Genomic DNA, 25060 nt, shown 5'->3' on the forward strand with positions numbered 1-25060 from the left:
CTTTACTGAGCAAATGAGTGTAAGAAAATGCATTAGTCAATAAAAGTATACATACATATATAGATATATATTTGTTTAGTACAAATTAATACTGTGTATTTATTACATGCACATAATATACAAAATCTAACATTTGTTATTTGTTAGACTGTCAAATTATTTTGATAATTAAACTAATACACAAGAAGAAGTCTAAAGAGAAAATGTAATTCGAAGTATTTATCTATTTACTATCACAATTAATAGGTTTAGAAGATAGATTTACTATTATGATTGCACAGTACAAAAATTAAAAAATTTGCACAAGTAGTATATCTACAATTTACTATTCTATCTTTTGACAATGTTTTTTTAATCATTTCTTATACATCTAATTTTACTATTCCCAAAATAAGACTAGACATCAGTATCAAAAGTGTGACTCCAATTTCTAATACTCTAGGTATTTCTACACAATGTGCTATGAGAAAAAATCACTTTAAAATTCACTAATGGTAGAACTCAAAAATAGGTTTCATCCATAACTTATTGTGTATCCCATGGAAATCATCAATGTCTCTTTGATAGCAGGATGTAACTGCCTTTCAATATATCTAGTTAATGCCTGGCTAGCACCTCGCAAGAATACATCTTCCATTTCCCTGGCAATATGCTCTTTTGACTGCCAGCTTCTACTATCATTCTCTAAATCAAGTGAAAAGACATTGTCTAAGTTTTCATCTTCATATAACTGTCTAGGTTCCCTAGGAGTGTTGTTCTCCTTTATTTCATAGCTATTTTCTCGTTTAAAGTTGAACTTTGGTTCATTATTAGTTGCATTCATCAAAAAACTCTTTGTGGTGTTATCCAAGTTGCTGATATTTTGATGTTCAACACAGTCACTAGTTTTATTTGTCTTGTCTCGCTTGCTCGTCAACGCGTTTGCGAAATCTTGAGGAGTGATAGTCTCTGTCGATCTAGAGATTCTCAAAGAATGATGACTGGTTTCCTGATCACTTTCGAAAGATCCTGGAAAGTGGGGTATGCTTGAGAGAATTTGGAGGACATCAGAAGTAGATTTTGGAGGTAGTAGGGTTCTTCTTTCACGAGGTGATGCCTTGGTGAGCCAAATGTTTTTACGCCAGATGCCCAATTTCGTAATAGGTGGATTTAGGAAACGAGACTGGCGAGTTTCGTTAGGAATGACAACATCCACTTCTTTCGAAACGCCGACCAATTGACGTGGTTCAGCTGCCTCATAATCGTCAGTAGATGTCAAAGGCAATACTGTGAACTGTGAAAAGAAGTGATTGTTTAATGACTATAATACTAAGCCACTCTGAGTAAATCCTATTTAATCCTATTTAATAATAGCTTTTTCAGTTACCTCCTCATGAGGAGTGTAAAATGGGGGCCACTTATCCTGTCTCTTGATTTGTTTATCTAAACGCCTAACATGGCAGCCATAAGCATAAATGGACGCAAATCTCGGTTCCAAGAAGCTAGATTCCGTTCGAATGCGCATTTGCCCTCTGCCTCGAGCAATTGGATTTGTCAAGAAATCAATGCCCGATCGTCTCAGTCTCAATGTCATTCTACAGGACTCAGCTGGAATTGGAGGCTGATGGTCTCGTGGCGTCAATGATATAATACCAGATACTGTTAGATCATTAAACATTACTCGAGTTTGAAGGGAATTGTTGTTAGGGTCATAAATACACTTCTCTACCCTAGCCCATGGGTTACCAGTGTCTCTGGCATCTTGTGGTAACTGTAAAACAAAGAAGAATTAGAGAAGGAAGCAGTCAACAAAACTATAAATTAACTACAGCTAGATTTTGTACTGGAGTCTACTTTCAGAAGAACTGGATGCCAGCTTCCCATTACTTTAATGTCATTTTTGCAATAAATATTACTTTAATAGCAATCCGCGAGACTGACATCTCAAGTGGTGCAGAATGGAGTTCTTGCTGATAAGATGTGCTCGCCTCCTCTTCCTCTAATCTGTTTCTTCTACTGGAATCTCTATGAAGTGCATCCAAAGCACGTTCCAGTCTTCCACCACAGGCTTCCCAATTTCCAATGTTCGTGAGAGCAATGCTTATTCTCAAAAACACGAACAGAAAGACCACTGGTAGTTTGGATACCGACATTACCTGTACTCATGATAAAAGTTAGTTAAGAGAATTTCATGAATTGAAATAGAATTTTTTAATTAACGAAATTACAGTTGAGTTTTCGTAAATCAAAAACCATTAAAAATTTTCCCAAGCAAGAATGAAATTTTTTAAATCGGTATTTTAAACACGATCGCGATAACATTCTTGGGATAGATGGAAAACAAAGAAGGTGCATTTGCGTGGTCGGTGCCATTAAAATATCTCTGCAGGCATATCCTGTAGAAACTCAGTGAATTCGAGTCGCTGAAACAGAGCATGAATACGTCTTCCTTCCGTCTGTTTCAGCGACAATCGGGTGAAACCAGGAAGTATAATTCGGCTTGTTCAGTCCAGACTATGTTTCTTTATTGTACTCATCTATTGTTATTAATCCTCCGGAATACTTATCGCTTAAATTGAAACGTGATTTATTTCCCAGCGCTAATTAAAGGCGAATACGATGAGAAGTAAACCAATAACTCTGAAGGATTCTGAGCAGTTTTTTTACTTTGTCGAAATCTAAGTATTTTTTTAAATTGTAAAAGTTTACATATAAAAAGTCTATATAATTGTTCGCTGCTGGTAAAAGAAAGTTTTTTTTTCTTGTTGAAGAAAGCGTTTTGTAATTCCTTTTAGACGAAAGAAGTGATAACTAATATCTATATCCTACTTCTCTTAACATCATAGAAGTGTACATATGAACTTACATACTTTTTCCATACGACTATATGTATGTATCTTCATACATACATACACGAAATCTTAAATCTTATTGTTCGCGTAGAATGAATGAATCTCGGTCGTAAGGTCAGTAAAAGTCAGCTTGGCGAGAATGTATTTTTGTATGCTAATTATGTGGCGAGTCGCTGATGCGAGAGATAATTTCGATTGTAACAATGTTTTTCGCGGTTCGTTGATTATCAGAGTAAGAGATTCTTTCAATAATCAAAGATACGAGAAAAACAATATTTAATTATATAAGATTCAGAAATTGAATGAATTGTAATTGCTTACTAGAAATATAATTAAAGGAGAAATTAATTTTCAACTAAGTAGTACTTGTATTCCCGACTTTAGTTTTACTTCTGATATAGCTATTTTTTTCTAAGTTTTTAAAGATTAACGGGACGTACTTTGGAACCTTGTCAACGTATTATTTAAGATATTTTAAATACGCATAAAAGTATACTAAACTTTATTCTTTTCTCCTAGTTATATTAATATGAGAGTAGAATCTTCTTATTAATTAAAACAAAAAAGATAAGTTTCTGTACACTTTAAAGTAATAATAAAAAGAGTATATACATACTTTGATCATTATGAATGCAAGACAATGGTATGTACAGCGCGTAAGTAGAAGCGAAAAGTATTCATTAAAAAATTTAGGTACTCACTGGAGGTTCAAAATGTAATTAAGTTGTCCTTAAAAGGTGAAAAGGTGTTGATCAAGAAAGGAGAACAGAGTACTCAGCGTGCACCTTCGAAGGATCGGATAACAATGAAAGTGGATGGATACGCGCAGTGACTTCTACTAAAAGTCTTTTCCTTTCCTTCTTCTTCCGGCGACGTATAGAACACGCTCGAGAGTGGCGAGCTTGATCGCAGCATCGCGTGAGATTCTCGTTATGAATTAACTGTTTCGTAATTTACAAATAGATCGGTGGTAACAATATCGTGATCCCTAAAGGGATAAGAATTCTTTAATACCTTGTTATAATTTAAAAACGGATAAATAACGTAGAAAAACAGAGTTGACAAATTCAGGACACTGAAAGGTGAAAATCGTAGCAAAAGAAATCTGTCACCTACGACGAACAAACGATAACTGAAAGTTATTAATCGTCCTGTTGCACAATATCATTGTGCATTATATCTGAAACAGGATATGCAGTACATGATAAATAGAAGCAGGATATAAAGATACAAATTTGATCGATAAAATTTTGTCGGTATACTTACGACTATTTGAAAACCTACTTTTTAAAGTATAGAACTTAAAAAGTTTATAAAAACAGAAAAATGAAAATTAGGGTAGAAGAATATTCGAAATTTTGAATATTTGGAATTGGTTGCGCTACTTGAAAACAAAAATCGAATAAACTCAATGTTACTTATTAAGTTTAATTAACTTTTAAGTAAAACAAAAGTAATCATTTGAAGTTTCCTGATTTGTTGTTTATAATATGCAATGCAAAACTAAACAAAATATGGATTTATTTGAAGCACACAGTAAAATTTTAAGTATATGAAATGAAATTGCGCAAAAGAATAAATCGATTTACGAACTATGCGATACTCGATTAATGTGACCATGGCACAATCGATTATCACTATAAAGCCGTAATCGAGAATGGAAATGAAAATAATGTACGAATTTATCTATCATGGGTATTATACATGAATAATGTTGTGACAATGGCTGTTCGCTAAATATTATGCGTTGATATTTATGAATTTAATGCATTTGCTTCTAAATTCTTGACAAAAACGTACACACAGTTTTCAGGTTATCCACATAAGATGCACACTTCTAAGGGGAATATCTGTTTATTTATTATAATTTTAGGTAAGATATCAAAGCTATTCCTTAAAGAAATTCTTAAGTAACAGTCACTGAACTGTAATTTTTTTCATTCATTTAGTTCAAATGATCAGTGTCTTTGGGCGAATGGATAAATGTGAGGTCACACAAGCTATTCCTTTTAAGACTTCGGATCATGAGCCTGATCCTGAACCAGAAGAGGTGAAAAATGAAGAAGAGAATAAAACAATTGAATCACTTATGATAATAAATAATTCTACATCCAATGTGACTAAAGTTAATTGTTTAACAGATAAGGTTTATGGACCAGTAGAAGTAAGATTCTAAAAAATCCAACTGTTTCTTCTGTTAAAATATGCAAGAATGATAATATAAATTTACAATTTTTTTGCAGATTGTCAATGCTACCAGGTTAATGAAGTTGTTAATCTTAGAACCTGGACCATCAAATAGAAGCAGAAATGATAAAGAAGGTAGATTGCAGCCTGGAACCTGTGTAATAGTTCTGTTTTATGCAAGATGGTGTATATTCAGTAGTCAGGCTGCTCCACATTTTAATGCACTACCACGTTCTTTCCCACATATTAAAGCAGTAGCAATCAATGCTATAAAATACCAAAAGTAATGCTCTTACATAAGTTGTAAAATGAAATATTACAATGATTTATACATAACTTGTAAATTCATCACTTTTACAGCATCAACGCTCAGTATGGAATTGTTGGTGTTCCTACACTGATGCTAGTTCACAATGGAAAACCAGTGGCAAAATTTAATTATACTGTCTACACATTGGAATATTTTGCAAAATTTATAACACAAATGACTAATCTACAGCCAAATGGATCATTGTATGTTACATCCCTGGATTTTGCTGGTCCTGTTTTCAGCACACCTTCTAATGAAACAGATTACTGTCTAGTTCTTTCTTGGGCTTTTATTGCCGCATGTGCTCTATATTTCACATCACAAAGCAGATGGTGGCAGCAGTTTGTAGAATTAGTTCAAAACACCTGGCGTGAAAGTAACGCGCAACACGAGCATGCTGATTGAAATGTTGAAAAAAACTATTCAATGCTCTGTGCACAAGAGTATAATATAAAATACGAATGGTATTAGAAGATTATTGAATTGCGTGATAATATTTGTGGTAATCGTTAATTAAGATAATGTAAATATGCCATCATAAACAAGTAATATAACTGTTTGACAAATGTCTTGCTTCATTAATATTTTTCCCTTGACCGATTTTTATTATTTCGTGTGTCTTTAATTAGAGTTTTTACTAATACTTGATCTATAGATATCTGAATCTTAAGGAGCCAGATACTTGTTTGATTTGGATTCGGATAGTAGCTCTAACTACACTTAACGTATAACTAGTGACATCCATTTCGTGTTTTCAAATATTTGCCAGTAAATGCTCATAAGAAATTTAAATTTGTAATTCCATAATAATGGAGACAGTAATGCCTATGTTTTGAGGCATAGAACAGGATCAAAATACGAAAAAAATACTGTAATATAAAATGATAAATTTGGCAATGAATGAAACATGAATATAATGAAAGGAAGTTTCACAATCGCAAAATTTGTTCAAACGGAACCACGTTCAAACGGAACCACAACATGATGCGCATTTCTTGTCAATTGAGCATCCAATTCGCATTCGATAGCTTTCAACAGCTTTAGTATATGTACTAGATATGATACATATTTTAAAATGAGCAAGCCAAAAGATTGTTACCATTTATATTCTAATGGAAAGTTTATCATTTAAAAAAAAAAAAAAAGGAAGCTCAAGTTTGACTTGGATAGTTCTTTACTGAAACTCACATGTAATGGCCGACTTCGCGATTCACTTATCACTTCCCTAACTTCATGATTGTTGTGTGCGGCATTTGTTTGCGCTGAAGTTCGTCTCTAATGAGTTTTGTTATTGTAGTTAACAGGGGGACGAGTGCTGTTTACTTTCATGTAACATAATTATTTAATATTAAATAGACTGTTAGTCGTAAAATCAACTCTCCCGAGAAACAACATGACATTGTTCGGTATCCGGACAGGTTTACGCGATTTTACAGATTTTTGTGATTCGATATCAGGTTAGGTTCTCATCAGCAGGAAGCCGGCTCTGTTCTTAAATTCAAGCTAGGATAGGCGAACGTAAAAAGAAATCGAGTTAGATTAATCGTAAAGTAGAGGGGCAGGTTAGGGTTATCGCAAGCCCTGTACGAGGTCAACTTCAAAACTAGAAAGATATGGGTTCATTAAACCTCGTTTGTCCAATGTGCTGTGGCGAAACATTTAATAATCCACAGTCATTAAAATATCATTTATTAAGCATGACTGACAACCTATATTGTCCTGGTTGTTCACAACGATCTGATTCGGTTATGGCACTTATTCAGCATTTGGACCGGTGTGGACAAAGTGTTGAATCAGAAGGATCTCCTGAACCAGAACATGAGTCTGTCCAACAAGAAGCTCAACAAGAAACAGAAGCAGATGCTGGGGTGTTAATGGTTTGCAGAAAAGAATAGTTACTAAGTTTATGTTTGCTCTGATCTTTGCTTGACAATTTGTATTTCAGGACACTAGTGTTGAAGGAATAGATCAAAGTTTTCTAGCAACTGTAAATGACAGTGGAATTATGATAGTTGGGGGACCCCAGACAATACAAGTTGATGAAAATGGTGTGTAGAAATCCTAATTTAATGTATATTATTTCTGTTTATTTGACTATTGCTTCTAACAACACTATCAGGAGAGATTAAGGTCGTAGAGAAAATGGAAACTGAAGAAACACAGTTGGGGCAAAATTCTCTGGAATTTAAGATAACAGAAAAAGTTCCTAGTACTATGAGCAAAGCAGAAGAAAAGTCTTTATCCCAGGATCAATTAGTAACAATATCTGCTTCAGAAACAGATGACAAACACCAAAATAAAAATGTAATTACTATTTTACCTGATGGCTCAGAACTCCTTGATGGAGACACTGGTGCTCTGATAAATATGGATCACATAAATGATGTAGGTGAATTAGATGAGGATGGATTATTACATGTTAAGCAAGAACTTTGTGAGGTATAAAATACTAATACTTCCAAATATTTATGAAATTGTATCAGTGAACACTTTTCTTTCACTTTCACAGATAGAACCAGAAGCAGTTTATAGCTGTACCAGTTGTGATATGAGCTTTAATTCTGTTGTGGAGCATATAAAACAGTTTCATGATGGACAAGAAGTGTTGCTTGAAATAGCTGATCAATTAGATGATTTATCCACAGTACCCACAACTAATACCTTACCATCAGATTCAGGCAATGTCGTTAATACACGACAAAGACAAAGTATGAATACTATACGTACTGAAGAATGCGTAGATAGCGAAGGTAGACTATATACGAGAAAAGTAGTACAAATAGAAAGGTTTTGGGACAGGACTCCAGCTCAAACGTCGCTCCAATCTGCTAAAGCACCAATGATTGAAAAGTTTTTTTCTAACGTCGAAGGAGTAAAAGTACGCAATACATCTTCGCAACTATTAGATAACCTACAATTCAGCGTTAACTGAATTAAATTTATTATAGGTACGCGAGAAACGATTGGCCGCAGCGCCAATGAGAATGTACAGATGTAATCAGTGCCTTCAGCAGTTCTCCAAATTAGGAAACTTCCGAGTCCATGCGTGTCTTCATGGTAATAATCGTTGCGATAGTTGCGATCAAACATTCGCAACACCGAAAGCGCTACAGCTTCACGCAAAAGTACACGAAGGTGAACCTGATCCAAACCAAAAAACTTTCGTTTGCGAAACTTGCGGTACAGAATTTTGTTCACACAAAAGTTTACGCTTGCATTCCCGAATGCATGCACCAGTCAGAGCAAGACACGTAGACGCACCTGAGGGAACGCCTAGTGCAACATTCACGTGTCCCGAGTGCGGTAATATTTTCTTTAATTTGAAGAATGTCGGTTTTTGTGACTTTAATAAATATTCAAATTCATTACACATTGTCTACAGGTAAAACATTAGCGGAATCGTATAAAGAAGCACATATGGCATTGCATTCCGGTGACTCTGTAACCTGTACAGTCTGCAATAGAAAATTCGATTCTGCTGATAGTTTAGCAATGCACGCTGCGGTACACACGGAACTCGGTCAATCGCAATCACCAACACCGCCTAGCACGGACACTACAACCACCGAGCCCACGGAAAGTCAAAAACCTTATCAATGCCAGCACTGTGGTCGCAGATTCACAAGACCTCACGAGAAAGTGAAACACGAACGCATTCATACTGGAGAAAAGCCACACGCGTGTGAAGTAAGTAAAACTAAAACAATTCATAATCGTACGAGGTGCAAATTCGTCTTAAGAAACACCGTATTGTGTAACAGGTCTGCGGCAAAACGTTTCGTGTATCCTACTGTCTGACTCTGCACATGAGAACTCACACGGGAGTTAGACCCTATGGATGTCAACATTGTGGTAAAAGATTTAAAGCTTCCTCTGTGTACAATCATCATCTACTTACGCACGGAGAGGAACGTGCGTATACGTGTCCGTATTGTCCTAAAACGTTCAAGACACGCGTTCAACTGGCAGGCCACAAGAATAGTCACACGAAACCGTTTCGATGTACTGAGTGTTCTCGACCGTTTGCTTCGCTGTATGCTGCTCGTGCTCACATACAGACTCATAAAAAGGATAACAATTTAAAGTTCAGTTGTTATATTTGTGGTGCGTCGTACGGTAGAGCGTTTGCTTTGAAAGATCACTTGAAACAACATGGCCAGGATGTATTAGCACCGCCGGAACCAGCAAGAGAGGAAGAAGTTCAAGAGGCTGAAGATTTTTTGCTCGCAGAGGAGGAAGTTGAAGATGATGAATTAGTCATCCCGTCGCCGTTACCCGTTGCGCAGTCATCGGAAGCTGAAGATACTGAATGAGACTATGAAAACTAGTCAGATGTTTGTTATAAATTGTAGTTCAAATATTGTTCAATATACCGATGGAAATGATAATGGACAATTTCATAGATTTGCATAACATTCAAAGACTATTTGCAGGACTCGACTATTTGCTGTAACGTTCGCATAGCTATCGTGGATTATCCTTAATCATTTTTAGAAATGACTTCAGGAAGCAGGCCTCTGTTATTTATGCGTTGCGATTGGCAATAATCTAGATATTATTTTATTGTATCTCTCTCGCATTTGGTGTTATTTAATATTCTTGATGAGGTCCTGAATACGCAACAGTTGAGCGAGCACTGCTGTATCTCAATTTACGCACTGAATTATAAAAATTTTAGTTTTTAAGGACGAACAAGAGACATTCTAATGTGAAATGCTGTGACTAGAATGATAGTATTTGTTTGTAAATAACGTATTATTGGATTTATATCTCTTCCATTGGGTATCATAGAACATGTTAAATACGAAAGGCGATTTGTATTATGAGAAGCTATAGTTTTATTGTGTCTGTTTAATATATTAAAGTAAAAATGATTTTTATTATTTAATTGGTAACCTGTTTTAATTAAGTTGAATTCTGTTACTGACTACTATAAAAATTTTTTTCATTTAAAACCTTTCCTAATTCGTCATGTTTTAGTTCTTAATTATTCGTAACGATATGAAAAGTGCATAATAAAATGAACTTTACAAAACACTTTATATTTTTAGCTAAAAAGGTAACTTTATACTTTATTAATAGTGTTACACTCTATAAGTACCACTTCAATAAATAACATTATTATCTTAATTCTTTTAAGAAAATAATACTTGTTACCATAAAAAAAACGAAATAGAATTAAAATCTCTGAGACAGAACTTTATATATTTTTCATATATCGAGAAAACAGATATATTGTATTTTATTCCTCGAAAATGATAAGAAAAATGGCTATCCAGATAGTTCTGGATATGACTGATTAGAAAATAATAGTACGAAGTACAAATAATGTGAAGAACTCATGTAACATACTCTATAATATAACGTATATAAATTTATATACGTGAGCATACGTAAAGTCAAAATCAATTTAAACATTGGCAAAAATTCACTGTGAACTAGAAATAAAATCTGCAGTAAACACTTCATGTATACATATGTACACGCAACCAAATAAAACATTGAAAATCAATAGATTGTTGAATTGTTCATAAAAATTATTAGATTTTCTTTTACATTCAATATTCCCAGAATTCATTATTAATTGCTTTAAAAAGCAAGGCACATCTTGTAATTTTATATCTATAGAGTGATGTGCAAACAGACTTGCTCTTAATACTAATGGACCATCTGTTACAACTATGCTAAGCTCTTCCAATTATTATTATGTCTTCAGTACTCTGTTAGAATTCATATAGTTCTTGTAGCATTGTAAAATATATAAATAATATGGATTTCTGGTATTTTCAGAATGAAAGTACCATTTTAGATGTACAATGGAATTGTCATGTTAAGGATAACTATGACATTACTACTATTAATTCTGAAGTATGATATTTTATTAAACAAATTATTGCGTGTTATTGTTACTCGTGTAACTGATAAATCTATGGATTTCCAGTGGGAGGATATCGATACTACCAAGTATCAATTTCCTACAAAAATTTGGAGAATAAGGCCCACTTGGGAAGTAATTATAAAAATTATTAGTGTCCTACCGATCGTCACCATTGGATCCTTAGCTAACGCTGGCTTGATCTATGTGGTAGTGAAGGAAAAATCTCTTCGGACCACAACGAATCTCCTAATCGTGAATATGTGTATAGCAGATTTAGGCACTTGCCTCATATGCCCCTGGATGTTCCTTTGTATCGATTTATTTCAGAACTACATCCTGGGAGAAATTGGTTGTCGCTTGGATGGGTTTCTTGTTCATGCTCTGACATTAGTAGCCGTTTTCAATTTGAGCACAATTAGTTATGATCGAGTCTCTGCGATTGTCTTCAACTGTTCAGGAAAACTAACAAGAAGGTACGGATAAGTGAAAGTATCTAGGTATGTAGTACATCATATAGCACATTAAATATAAATGTTTTGTATGTTGAAGGACGACATATATTTTGCTAGTCGCCACTTGGATTTCTGGTATAGCTGTTGCTGCTCCTTTGGCCTACTTCCGATATTATTATGAAAGGCAATGGAAGAATTACTTAGAAACATACTGCACTGAAGATACAGTGTTAGTCTACCCTTACTGGCACATTTTTGCAGGATTGAGCGTATGGGCATCACTGGCAATCATGGCAATATGTTATTCAGCTATTCTTATTAAGGTACTACTTTACTCTCTTGTCTTTCATGCAAGGATATAATGTCTGAATTTTGTACACGGTATTGTTGTAGTTAGATAGATATGAATCACAAGCATTAAGGAGTAAATATGCAATTGTTGTGAATTACAAAGGAAGGGTAACACAAATCTTAGCGATTATAGTATTAGCTTTTATTATATGCCGTGTGCCGTTTACTGCGTTGATAATTCAAAGAGCCCAATTATTGAAAGAAACTCCAAAAACGGGGCAAGCAGAAGCTATGTACCCTCTATGGTAAATATTTCTAAAAAATGTATCTTTTTACATGGTGACGATAATCGATTACCCGATATAAATAATATTACGATTTACGTTTCAGGTATACAAGCAGATACCTAGTATTGGTTAATGCAGCAATAAATCCTTTATTATACGGTTGTAGCAGCAGTTCATTGAGAAAAGAGTTAGCATTATGCCCAGCTACAGCTTGGCTCATTTGTAAGAAAAAACAGCGGGAATCGAAACCATGTAGTGTATCGCAAATACAAACAGAACGTTTTCACTGTTTAACGCCACGATCTCCTTGCATTCGAACGAAATCTGACGAGAGAGTTATTAACCCAAACATTTCATCAGTTATTATACGAACAAATTTAAACTCCAATCCAAACTAAATCAACGTACAAACTACATACACGAGTATAAAGAGAAAGTGTAAAATATAATAAATATATAAATTTGTTGTAAAGATGCATTTCCTATCTATTTTTATCATTACGTATCTAGAGAATAGAAAATTATGTTATTATGTAATTGCTAATAAAATAAAATATAAATGGCAGTTGTAAGTATTAAATAATTTTGTTCCAAAAATTGAGATATAATCTATTCCTGTATAAGTAAAAAATGAAAATGCTTGGATACCTAAACAAGTGAACAGCATTATTTAATTGTTACATTTTTAAGAGTGTCTGCTGTAATTTTACCACCACTTGCAGTGAACAAGAGATTCCCGCTCCACGATGCTTCTCCACTGCCGTTTACTACGAGGTCAGCCTGTGAGAAGAATAAGATACAAATAAGTTATAGACGCACCGATTTTGACATTGTAATATAAGAAAATACACGTACTTGTAATTTTTCCCACACTTTTTTCTTTGGATTAAGTACATCGTCAGGCGTTCCATCCTCATACCCTTCCACAACGACTTTTTCACCTGGTTTACTGCCTGCTGGAGGCCTCAATGGCTCAACTTTTCTTGTAGGTTCATCCCTATATGTAATTATAGTGTACAATAAAGAAAATTGCATGATATAATGAAGGAATCTATTTAGTAAATACATACACAGATGCACATAGAACCATTCCATGAGATTGAATACCTCTAAGACTGGCTGGTTTTAAGTTTGCAAGAATAACTACCATTCTGTCTTTCATTTCTTCCAATGGTACGTAATTTACAAGACCACTGACTATGGTACGAGGTCCATTAGATTCTCCAAGATCTATTTTTTCTACATAAAGTGAATCAGCATCAGGATGTTTTGATACTTCAACTATTTTCCCAACTCTGATATCTAATCGGGCTGGTGTTAATTCCTCCACAACTTCTAAATATTTAATAGAAGCTTACATTAATATTTTAGCAAGTAATTTATGTAACTTTTAATGTCAAACATTACTTTGCTTTTGTGGAGGAGGATATGCTTTGCTTGCCAAAGATTTTAGCTTTGGATTTGCTTCAAATTCTTTCCTAATTGGATCTAAGAGTTTATTAATATAAATTTCAACTGAATTTTTTAAATCACCAGGATGTATTTCTTCTTTAGCAAATGCTGTCTCCAAGGCTTCATAATTATCAAATGATATATCTCCACCTGTAAATAAATATTCATTATGAATAAAAGTTCATTTCCATACAAGTTAATAATGTTACAAAATTACACACACCAAATTCAGCAGTTCTTTGTACATTGAATAATTCTCCTTCCTTGAACAAAGGAAATATTACATGCTTGGTAAATGAAAGAACTCCATTGTCTGTAACATTACCAGGTTCACAAAATGCTTTCTTTAATTTTTTCTTAACTACTGCAGCATTGTCTAGAAGATCAATTTTAGAATCTTCCTCAGAAGAAGACATTTTTGACCCTGCTAATCCAGGAACTGAAATGAAAATTCAATTTGCTCTGTTATTTTAACTTTAATCTTTACTGAATGTGTTTACCATTTATTTTTATATTATCATATACATACTCATAGGATTCATTAAATGGATACGCTTCTCATATCCAAGCATTGGTAAATATTTTTCAGAAAAAGTAAAAATTTTCCTTTGGTCTACACCACCAAACTGAGCATCAACTTTAAGATACTGTTCATCCAAAGCTTGTAATCCTGGATATAACAATCCAGAGAGCAAAGGATTAGCAACTTGTTTAACAACTTCTGCACCAGCCTTCTTTGCATCATGCTCAGTTACAACCGAAGTTAAACGATAAACATCTAATGTGTACTCTCTAAAATAAAAGAGAATTTTACATACCACATCCTTGAAATTAATTATTATGTTTACAAATGATACTAACTTGGATAATTGATATTCTGTTCCTTTCACAAACTTCAGCTTTTCTAAAGGAACATCAATAGATTTAAGCATTGCTTTAATGGCAGCTTCGTAATATTGTGTACGAAGCTCTAAAAGTTCCCAAGGTGCTTTCATGTTGTCTAAGTAAGCATGAAGATCGGCAAATAATATAGTAACTTCTGCACCAGACTTTAAGAAGTCTGCTATCTTAGACATTGGTGTAAAATAGCCAATGTGGGGTTTACCCGTTGTTGCAGTACCCCAGTACAGCTTCAAATCTCGCTGTTTCAGGATACTTTTAAGTTTTTCATCACCCAGCCACTCAGCCAAATTTCGAGTAATAAGGCTATATTTTTCTTCCCATTTTAATTCAACCATGCTTGTGACTCTAAATAAACAGTAAAAAATTAGATTTTCAAATTATTAGTCTATAATAAACTTGAATCTTAAACCAAAATGACATGCGTATGCTGGCCACGTGCAAAATAGACTTGTCAAGTTTGCAAGCTTAACCTCTTACTATATTGACAACCTCATTTTTAATTATTGACAAAGTAGTGTTACAGATGTAATTCGTGTAATTATGTTATAAAATTACAATTCTGTATTAATAAACAAAATTCTGTGGTTAAAAAATTCAATCAAACGTGACATATGTACATGCAATAAAACAAATTCTTGGCAGTTGTTCAGAAGGAATCGATTTAAAATTACAATGATAAAAATGATTCAATTAGTTACCAAAAATTCTACACTTTGTATTACAATGAAATCTAATTACACAGCGTTACTGCGGTTAAAATTCCAAAATTTCGCAAGTCGCGAAACCGGAAAAAGCTGGCAGATTGTACGCATGCGAGCGCATGTAACAAGTTGACCAGTCAATGCAGACGAAACCGTGTGATGAAATTCACGATTGTGTGACGCTTATACCCCTTCCTCTGAATAAAAAGAATGCACTTGTAATGGAATGTTAAATTCAACAGAATCTTTGAGAAACATTATTTCATATTAATAATTTTTATTCCCTTTATTATTATCTTCTTCTATTTCCATGTTATTTGTATCGTTAATTAAGATTTCAACATTTTCTGTTTCCTGATTATTTTCAACACTCTCTGGTACTGCTGTAACAGATTTACTGTTGTTTAAATCTTTGCTTTGACCATTACTTAATTCATTAATTTTCGTCTGCCTCTCCTTCGCAAACTCTTCTAGCTTTTTATGGAAATCCGACGAAGAAGAAAACATGCGCTTGTAGTCGCGAAAATTTAAACATAACAATTCGCACACCTCCAACGCGATCACGGATTCTAGTCTTCTCCGATTTGAAAAAATTAAAGCAGCTTCGCCAAAATAGCCTCCATCCTTTTCGTGACATATCTTACACAAAAAAGATGAATTATTTTTTCCTTTCTCGATTGATAAAGAAAATATAGGTACTGAATTTAACATACTTCTTTCCCATTAAATGTGATTAGAGCCACAGTACCGCTTACTATAAAGAACATACAGTCGCCTTCATCTCCGCATTTGTAAATGATGTCCTCGTTAAGGTAAATAACTGGTCGTAAAACTCCTAAAAGTACGGCTATGTTATAACAAGAAATAAGACATTTTGATATTTCTGTATCTCACCCATTAAGGCTGCAATAACATGCCGCGGTAAAGTATGTAGAATTGTAGCTATCTCTAATAATCCGCGACTACTGTTAATCATAATTTCTTCATTCAAATGATCTAAATAAAAAAATGAAGAATTACATGTTGTCGTATGTCGCATTTTAAAGTAATAGTTAGAGGTGTACCTTTTTAAAATTATAGGTATCGAGTCTAAGATCGAGTCGGGATATCGAAGGTGCAACTATATGAATATGATTTTTTCAGTCGGGTTTTAAATAAACTTTCATAACGTGTAATCAAATGCAACTCGACACAAACTCGTAATCTCGGATACTTGTACATCCCACTATTACTAAATAGCTCAATTTTGTTATATGAAATACTAACTCGACAACGTGCGAAATATGGCATTCTCCTTAAAATAACTGCCTTGAAAACGATATTCATAATAAGATATAAGTTTATTCCTAAGATTTTTCGGAAGTTTCTTGTCATGAATGTATTGTTTCACTCGATACAGAATCCGTTGATACTTCAATTCTGGTTCCGCGGCAGATTTGATTAATTGCAAGATTATCACTGTTAAGAAACAAAATTATGTTATATACTTGTTTCGATAAATGATTTAATATAGCTTTTGAAAATTACCTATGAGATAAATTATACATGCTTTCCCTAATAGTAAAATTATAACGCGTACAATGACATCTAATTTACCCAAACTGTTGAACTCAACAAAAGTTGATCCAAAGAAATTGCTCACACCAATATGTAAATATACTAAGTAAATTTCACAGTTTGATCTTTTGTTTATTTCTGCAGCAATCAGATATATGTTAGACTCCTGAAATTAAAGTGAATGGTAAAGAAAACAAAAATATTTTTTTTTATTTATTGAATAAATTTAGATTGTACCTCCATTGTAATTCCAAATATATGTGCAATAACGAATGGGAAAAGATGCGATAGACAGCTACACCAATGAAATATTAATAACATCAACAATACCAACCAAGTGGTCTTTTCTTCAGCATGTGAAAGTGCAAAAGTCTGTAATATTTTATTAGTAATTAACCATTCTTGAAGATTTTATTAAGGCTTATTTCTTTTCTTCTAATTCTTACATTAGTTATTTGCCTGATATAAAAACGTAATGTGCAAATACGTAAGATCTTCAGAAGTGGTAAGAATTCGGGAATCAAAAAGATAGAGTTTGTTGAATTAGGACCAGGAGGAAGTATCTTCACTTTATAAAACCATGTATATGGAACTGAAGATACAAAGTCAATAATAAAATACTTTCGTAGATAATGCCTATACAAAAATAATAGTTTAAGTAAAAATAAAATTCATTACTTAAAAAAAAAAGAAAATAAATAATGTTACCGTGCTATCAGAAGGGGATCTAGAAAAATCTCATGACCATCAGATGAGCCAAATCCAGTTATAAAATTTAGAACAATATCTATTATACACGTTATATATGCAGGATACACTACACTCCAAATTTCTGGATCAGAACTTTTGGCTATTCTGTGGAATGCCAAAATATATGGTACAACTATGAAAGTGTACAAAAAAGTGAATGTCATTATAAGGTCCCAGTAAAACCTGTATAAAGAAAATGTTTATCAATAAATTCTAGTTGAAAATGGAATTGTTAAAATCGAAAATTACCTCAAGCTGCTGCAAGGATGTATCACCCACCAAAACGAAGAACGCCCGTGTCTTCTTTTCTCAAAAGCTATAGCAGCATAACTACGTAAGAAATTACGCGTTAATGGATGATGTATAGAAACCAAAATGAGTTTTTGAAAATTTCTTTTCCAGCGAACATAAAATTTTGCATTTGGTGGTAATTTTGGTAAATTACTATCGGATGTTTTTGGTAATTCGCAAATATGAATATTTAATAATCGCCGTTTTGATAATCTTTTGGTATACATTTTGCAGATTTCGTGTTCAAAGAATGCATGTAATGTACAATGACATTCAGTAGACTTCTGAAGTTTTACTTTCATTCTGAAAAAAGCTATCTTCAAATCAAATTGCAATTACTAACTTCCGATTATTTTTCTTTGTATATTTGATGAAGAAAGTTAATTAACATGACGAACAACGAAACAGAAATTTGTTGTAAATTCATGGATATTCAAAAATGGATTCCTGAGTTTCAGATCGGTAAATTAATTCATTAATTAATACTTCGGAAATCTACTTTGAATCGAGAGGAACAAAATAATTCTTGTCCATGTAGACGTAATGTACTTTAATTATAAAAATTATCGCAAAGAAGCCTTAAAAATTTTTTAACGTACAACTTTGAATGTGACGTGAAAAATTTGTATATTAATTACATTTTATATATTATTATTCTACGTTCTAATTCAGAAATTATATTTACACGAAGATCTAGATGGAGCATACTAGGTATATGCACGTATGAATCGTATGATATCGATAAATCTCTTAAACTATAGAGAGTACTAAAATTTTTATACAGTAATGGCACATTGCTGTACAAAACGCAGAATATTTAATAGTTTAACGATTTTTTAAATTGTTTACTGTACATACTGATGCATAGTGCTACAGGAAGAGTTTTTTTTTTTTTTTTTTATAAAAAGTCATTGCACACAATATTCGCTGCTCCATTTAGTATCACTATTTATTATTGTAGAATGATTTCACTCAAAAGTGTTAATTTATACATTAGTATATACAGTGAACTAGAGGCTTATGACCAATAAATCTTAAATAGAATAATAAAATTTTTTGGAAAGTTCACAAGTAAAAGATTTTGGTCTAAACACTCCATTCGAACTATTTATTTTAACCAAATTTCTTCAACGATGAATAAAGATATTTGATACATAAAAATGTTCACGGAAATAGTGCATAATCAAGTGTGGTGTAGAAAAATATATATAATATACTTTTCGATAGGTTTATTCATCGCTGAAAAAATCAAGCACGTATGGAATGTAGTACGTCTATGCCTGGCAAACTGTATAACTTCCACTGTTGAACAGCAATATTTATTCCGACAATCTACCATGTCATATACTTTAAACACCCCCTTCTTTTCTTTTGTACTTCAGATGATGCGAAACGAATAGCTTTATGCTTTCGGGAGTCTTTGTTAATCTGTTTAAAAAACGAATTTGCAAACGATACAAACCCAATAGGCGGATATTGCATTCTAGTGGAAGCTATTGGGCCTCAGGCATGTGAATTTTTAGTGCATGTACAATCTTCGATGTCCATTGACGATCACTTCGGTGGGTCGAAAGTTATCAGTTCAGCAACATCGAAATTCAATTGCCTAGAAGAGAAAAGAACAGAGTTAATTAACTTTCATAAATCCTCCAATGTGTCCTTCAACATTTTTTATTCATACTAAATGAGGCTGAATATTTTAGGTTTGTATATGAAGACGATGGATTGCACGAGAAAACAATTTTCATTGGGGCGGAAGATAATTTCTATCATGTAAAATTGACACGCACTTGTCCATGCGATACATCTGCAGAAACTAAACAGCTACCTTGTCAACTCAATAGTCGATTAATAAGCGAAGGAATAAATATATTACTTATGCGGTATTTGACACTCATAAATTATGAAGGAACATTGTCCTTTGATAGCATTACTATAGATGGTGATATTACTACATCCAATTATGTAAGACAACATGAATGTATATTAATGAATTCGGGTACTAAGATATCTTTTTCATTAGACATGCACGCCAGCAGAACAGATGGAAATAGATGATCACTTTTTAAATGTGTATACGATTGAACGTAAAATGTTTTGGAAAGATGGAACTGTGCATACTATCAGAACTTATTTAACTTCGGGAGGAAGAATACTTCGACACAATTGGCTAGATGTACCTTATTTTCTGAAACTTAATCCACTAGCTGATCCGAAGGTTACAAGTGAAATGATAAAAATCAAAATGCCATTAAGAGATCATTGGTTAGAAGACATCGAAATGTTGTCCAAATATTTGGATATGAAGGTAAAAGACAGTGCTAAATATTTTCATTAATTTACAATCTATAACAAAAATATACACTTTGTTATTTTAATAGTACTCCAAGAAGGCTGAGCAAGCAGAATATCTAGCTGATCATCCAGAAATAAAAAAATTAATCGCAGATTATACTCAAACTCTTTTAGTTGGTAATCCACATCTTACATGGACAAACATTCTACCAATTATTCTTAAACAGGTCACTCAAACATATTTAAACACTTTAACATTTTACAATAAGTTTATATTTTACTGGTCTCCACAGTAAAACCTCAGAACGTAATAGACTTCACGATTCAACATTTCAAAGCATTTGACAAAGATCCAAAAAACTGGGAGACCAGTTGTATGTTAGAAGAAACAGATGACATTGATGTAATGTCACAGTTAGCGAAAGAAAAATCGGACGTTGAATGCCACATTTGCGGATTTTGCATAGACTGCAGCATGTTACAAGAAACTTCCTCGAGAACTTCTGCAGGCGAATGTGCGGAGGAGGTAATAAGAATCTTAAAATTCAAAATAAGTTTGTCATTAAAATGAGAAATTAATTATAGGATTCCGATAATTCTATACGATCCGTTGGTGTGAAATCTTCTGATATAACTAATCGACAAGAAAAAAATACTTCTACTTCGAAATCATCAACAAGCGATAGTAGTTCCTATTCCACCTTGGGCAACGACGAACAAAAGTGTATTTCTGAGACTGGACCACAATTGAAAAGAACTTGTGATCAATGTCAAACTATTGTTAGAACCTGCCACGCAAATAAAGTAAATTTTATATTTCATCTATATATACTAAAATTTTATATTGTATTTCATATATTAATATTTATAAAAATGTAAAATTTCCAGTCCTCTTCAAAATGCCCTGGATGTCTTAAAGTATTTAACATATGTGCAAAATGTTCCGTCATTGATCAAATATTGCAAAGATTAAAAGAAAATATGTAGAGATAGCCAGCACAAGTATTTGAAGAAAGTTTTCGGATATTCGTGTAAATTTTACCTGTATCATTTTCTATCCAGCAGAGTATCCTTTTGTGAATTGCATATGACACAGTTTTCCTAGGAAAAAATTGACGTATGTATACGTATGTATTAAAAACTAGAATTAACACAAAAATATGTATTAAAGTACGTATACGTACCACTATTTCGAAACTCGGTAGACAGTCTTCATGGAAAGAGTGTTTACAATAAAATACAACTAAATTTCTAGGTTCTGTAATAAATAATAATTTCAATAATGTAATAAAAGTAATGTTATTAATAAATCCAAATAGATTCACATTATTTCAATAAATACCTCTTACGATTATTTTTCGATGACAAGCTCCACACATTTGGTCATCTGATGATAAGAAATATTGTGAATTATTAATATATTTGCAAGTATGTCAATTATCTTATGCATACGAACCATTTACAAATATTCCTTTCTTATGACATTTAACTAGTTTTTCGAGTAGATTAAAATAATCATTAGTTAAAATCTTTTTGCACCCCTCTTGTACAGATACTTGAAGATTGTAATCACACATCATTTTAACTAAAGCTTTCTTTAAGCCAGGAATTTCGAGTGATGGGTCTATCCTTTGCACCATAAGTCTAGGATCTACGTAAGTACCTATTTTCTGAAGTAGAAATGTGATTGCCTCTGAAACGAAGTAGTTTGATTTAACATCTTTGTATAGCATGTAAACTATGCTGGGTAAATATATACGCTACGTACTAGGTTTGTCCAGAGAATAATTAATTAAATCATTCCACAATTCCTCATCATCATGCTCTTGACAAAACGCAATAGCGCTCTCCATATCATTTAACTCTCTAGTCATCAGCGCTAAAGCTTCAGAAGTATTTCCGATTCTACCAAGTAGATATACCATTTCTGGATAGAACTGTCGTTGGCTGCAAATATCCAATGCTTGTTGTATCGGGTAATTATCAGAGCGACGTAAAAGTGGCAATAATTTATCTCGCGCATAATCAGCATAAAGTCTGACTAGTAATCCATGGTACTTGCCCTTCGAGTCTTTCAAATCTTCTGAATCTTTCGTACCTTTCTTATCTAATGCATCTAAATACTGAAATTAACAGTTTTCAATACAATATAAAATGTGAGCTGTTTACTTCATATGTTTTCTATTATCAATCTTACCAAGTATAAATATCGATGATTATGTTGCAACTTTTGTACAACAATTTCTGATGGCACTTTGTCCTTCTCTAAAAAAAATTGTATTGCCCTTTCTGCATCTAAATCCATTAAACCTTCTATCATATCGTAGACGGTATAGTACAACTGATACTTTTGAATAAATTGAAACACATCTTTATGCCTTAATTTTAAATACATGGCTAATGCTTTATCGTATTTTCCATCGTGAATATATAGAATGGCTAAAGCTTCTAAAAGTACATTTTGTCGTTGATTATGAACTAAAAGATGTTCCAGAACACCGTTTACAACAGCTGCAACTTTGTATAACTTCGGAGACCATTCTTTAACTAGCTGAAGAAATCCATCAGGGTCCATTTTTAAATATTCATACATAACCATTTCGTAAATCAACGGGTCTAATGTCACATCTCCCCTTGGCAGATAAGATGAAATAGATCGTAATTGGTGAACTCTTGCAAATTTATATACCTGTAGAAAGGAATACCATTGACTGAACTGATAAATGAGATAATATATCATATTTTAATAAATAATACCAACTTCTTCCTCCCATAATTTTTTATCCTTTCCTAGAATTTTTAAACAAAGCTTTCCCGCCTCATTATATTTTCCGCAAGCTAGTAAATGATCTAAATATACACGACCAACGTTTACTAAAGTATGCTTTTTGCAATCTTTGCCATTATCTATTGTTACTGCTTCTAATGCTTGTTCAAATTTTCCATGACTTAACAACCATTCAATTCTATCATCCACATCGTATAAACTAGCTACAACAATATCCTTTGGACTCACAATGAAAAACCTAAATACAAAGAAAAACAATTTTAATGTGTACGATTAATACATAGATCTAAAGAAATTGAATTAAAAATTCCTGATATTATACCTATTCTCTTCTTGTAAGCAGTCTAAATGGTAATCATTACAACTATATTCTTTGTAGCCACGAAGTGTGAGAGAATTTCCACAAACAATGGAAAAACCTTGATATTTTGGTTCAACAACATGTAATATTGGTCGTTGACTTTTTCCAGTTTCATCTAATTCTTTTAAACAGCCTAATAATACTAATTGATTTTCTAAAGGTGCAATACCAGAAATGTAAAAGTCCACTTGGAATGTTGAAACTGAAATAAAAACGTTATTATTATTGTTACTATTATTCGTTACAACTACTTATTTTATTTCATAACAGATATACCTATATCCACTGCATATTCTGGTAAATCTCTATTGACCATTTCTTGTACAGATCTCTTCCTAATCTGACAAACTCTTACTATATCAACCCATCCAATTAATAAAGTTCTATCATCTGACCATCGAAGATTGCACCTGTAGTGTTCTGGTAATGCACTAGCAATGTAAACAGAAGGATTGAAAATGTGTCTATTCTTAAAATCTCATATTAATTTCATACATTAGTTTTTTACTTACTCTGGAGACCTAGGCCACTGAATGAGACATAATGAACATCTTGCATTTAAATCATAAATTCTAACACCAGTATCAGATGCCCAAGCCACAAGATGTCCAATCCATGCAATTGACCTTACTCCACCTTCTGCTTCCATTAAGACTGTTAGTTTCATTCTGGATAAAAAGGTTTTCTCATACAAAACTAATTTATCATCTCCTAAAAATAATAATATTAGTTTTTTTTATCAATAAACAGAAAGTGAAACATGTAAACTTTTTAGAAATTACCTGTAATAAATCTTTTTCCACTTCCACTTTTATAGTAATTTGGATCTATTGCAATACTCTTAACTAATCTACCCATACTCATATTGTGATTATTTTCTGTACTATAAAGACCATATATAAAAACTTTTCCATCATCGCTACATGATGCAATAAAGTCTCCATTATGATCTATAGAAATTTGGTTTACAGCAACTGTGTGAACCTGAAGACTCTTAGACTGAATATTATTGCCTTGATGATCTAAGAGGTGTATCATACCCCAATGAGAACCTAAACACAGAAACTAAACAAAAATTAAGCTGCTGTAATATACAATGATGCAATATGATTGGATCATAAAAAATAAAGTTTCATATTTATGTAAAATACATAATCAAATCAAATACATGATCAAAAATTTTTGGTCAGTACGAATACTGTATCATGTTACAGGATTCTTAATATATTTAAGTTAAATAGCTTAACCTTTATATGTTCACTGAATTAACTTTAATAGAAAAAACTTATAAAAATATTACATAATTCTATTTCATACTTTGGGATGTACAGCAATGCAACTTGCTGCATCATTTTGTAATATATGTTCAAGATCATTTCGCACCCTGACGTATTTAAGTCTGGGCTCTAACTCGTCTATCTCAGAGTCTGAATCATCTTGATTATTTTGTTCTTCCTGCAAATTAATTCCACAACATTAATACAACTTTATGCAGCATTATCGAATAACGAAAAACATTACCTTGTTCGAGGTGTTTTCCATGCCCGTCTCTTTAAATTTTTTGGTCGAACTAAAACGCACGATAGTTCGTAACCACGAACTGTCAAAACTTCTCCTGGTCTATCTATCTTTTAGAATTTATCAAAGGCTGTTCTTTGTTCACGTCCCTTTCCTTTACTCGTGATTTAAAACAATTTACGTCATAAAAATAATTATTAAAAAACAC

General features: G+C 32.9%; 6 protein-coding genes across 11 annotated transcripts; 3 read left to right on the top strand and 3 right to left on the bottom strand.

The window, feature by feature from the left end:
• Positions 1 to 289: 289 nt before the first annotated feature.
• LOC143183811 (uncharacterized) lies at positions 290 to 4101 on the bottom strand. Of its 3 annotated transcripts, none has more exons than XM_076385547.1 (5): positions 3846 to 4101; positions 3533 to 3772; positions 1896 to 2085; positions 1367 to 1750; positions 290 to 1273 (listed from the first exon to the last, which is right to left on the bottom strand). In XM_076385547.1, the coding sequence occupies exons 3-5, from the start codon at positions 1920 to 1922 to the stop codon at positions 515 to 517; spliced, it is 1170 nt and encodes a 389-aa protein (XP_076241662.1). In that variant the 5' UTR covers positions 1923 to 2085; positions 3533 to 3772; positions 3846 to 4101; the 3' UTR covers positions 290 to 514. The 3 variants fall into 3 exon arrangements, with proteins under 3 accessions (XP_076241662.1, XP_076241660.1, XP_076241661.1); XM_076385545.1 differs by having other exon boundaries at positions 1896 to 2135; XM_076385546.1 differs by having other exon boundaries at positions 1896 to 2135; positions 3533 to 4101.
• A 354-nt stretch (positions 4102 to 4455) lies between these two features.
• Positions 4456 to 5887, top strand: Bug (thioredoxin domain-containing protein bug). Its single transcript, XM_076385549.1, has 5 exons — positions 4456 to 4505; positions 4638 to 4704; positions 4781 to 4995; positions 5075 to 5301; positions 5379 to 5887. The coding sequence occupies exons 2-5, from the start codon at positions 4659 to 4661 to the stop codon at positions 5731 to 5733; spliced, it is 843 nt and encodes a 280-aa protein (XP_076241664.1). The 5' UTR covers positions 4456 to 4505; positions 4638 to 4658; the 3' UTR covers positions 5734 to 5887.
• A 505-nt stretch (positions 5888 to 6392) lies between these two features.
• Positions 6393 to 10521, top strand: LOC143183895 (uncharacterized). Of its 3 annotated transcripts, XM_076385676.1 has the most exons (8): positions 6394 to 6785; positions 7092 to 7205; positions 7274 to 7376; positions 7448 to 7767; positions 7838 to 8206; positions 8277 to 8631; positions 8711 to 9015; positions 9090 to 10521. In XM_076385676.1, the coding sequence occupies exons 2-8, from the start codon at positions 7203 to 7205 to the stop codon at positions 9639 to 9641; spliced, it is 2007 nt and encodes a 668-aa protein (XP_076241791.1). In that variant the 5' UTR covers positions 6394 to 6785; positions 7092 to 7202; the 3' UTR covers positions 9642 to 10521. The 3 variants fall into 3 exon arrangements, with proteins under 3 accessions (XP_076241789.1, XP_076241790.1, XP_076241791.1); XM_076385674.1 differs by having other exon boundaries at positions 6393 to 7205; XM_076385675.1 differs by having other exon boundaries at positions 6393 to 7205; positions 7448 to 7713.
• Positions 10522 to 11097: 576 nt separating this feature from the next.
• On the top strand, positions 11098 to 12634 carry LOC143183389 (neuropeptide Y receptor type 2). The gene is made up of 5 exons (XM_076384912.1): positions 11098 to 11196; positions 11270 to 11679; positions 11756 to 11981; positions 12052 to 12254; positions 12340 to 12634. The coding sequence occupies exons 1-5, from the start codon at positions 11098 to 11100 to the stop codon at positions 12632 to 12634; spliced, it is 1233 nt and encodes a 410-aa protein (XP_076241027.1).
• Positions 12362 to 19487, bottom strand: Tyrrs (Tyrosyl-tRNA synthetase). 2 transcript variants are annotated; one of them, XM_076385679.1, is made up of 16 exons: positions 19353 to 19487; positions 17849 to 17929; positions 17558 to 17782; positions 17296 to 17485; positions 17087 to 17221; positions 16820 to 17015; positions 16187 to 16288; positions 16006 to 16127; positions 15842 to 15931; positions 14550 to 14953; positions 14218 to 14480; positions 13912 to 14127; positions 13644 to 13838; positions 13307 to 13571; positions 13092 to 13233; positions 12362 to 13016 (listed from the first exon to the last, which is right to left on the bottom strand). In XM_076385679.1, exons 1-16 carry the CDS (start codon positions 19370 to 19372, stop codon positions 12903 to 12905), a joined length of 2760 nt encoding a protein of 919 aa, XP_076241794.1. In that variant the 5' UTR covers positions 19373 to 19487; the 3' UTR covers positions 12362 to 12902. The 2 variants fall into 2 exon arrangements, with proteins under 2 accessions (XP_076241794.1, XP_076241793.1); XM_076385678.1 differs by lacking the exons at positions 15842 to 15931; positions 16006 to 16127; positions 16187 to 16288; ... (4 more) ...; positions 17849 to 17929; positions 19353 to 19487 and adding an exon at positions 15330 to 15412 and having other exon boundaries at positions 14550 to 14936.
• Positions 19423 to 24953, bottom strand: Lt (vacuolar protein sorting-associated protein light). The gene is made up of 14 exons (XM_076385671.1): positions 24856 to 24953; positions 24652 to 24789; positions 24117 to 24399; positions 23847 to 24045; positions 23611 to 23765; positions 23296 to 23536; positions 22947 to 23211; positions 22383 to 22874; positions 21954 to 22308; positions 21642 to 21878; positions 21528 to 21572; positions 21370 to 21443; positions 21228 to 21286; positions 19423 to 19496 (listed from the first exon to the last, which is right to left on the bottom strand). The coding sequence occupies exons 1-13, from the start codon at positions 24874 to 24876 to the stop codon at positions 21233 to 21235; spliced, it is 2559 nt and encodes an 852-aa protein (XP_076241786.1). The 5' UTR covers positions 24877 to 24953; the 3' UTR covers positions 19423 to 19496; positions 21228 to 21232.
• Positions 24954 to 25060: the final 107 nt, after the last annotated feature.

This window comes from Calliopsis andreniformis, chromosome 9 (genome assembly GCF_051401765.1).
Source record: "Calliopsis andreniformis isolate RMS-2024a chromosome 9, iyCalAndr_principal, whole genome shotgun sequence".
NCBI lineage: Eukaryota > Metazoa > Arthropoda > Insecta > Hymenoptera > Andrenidae > Calliopsis > Calliopsis andreniformis.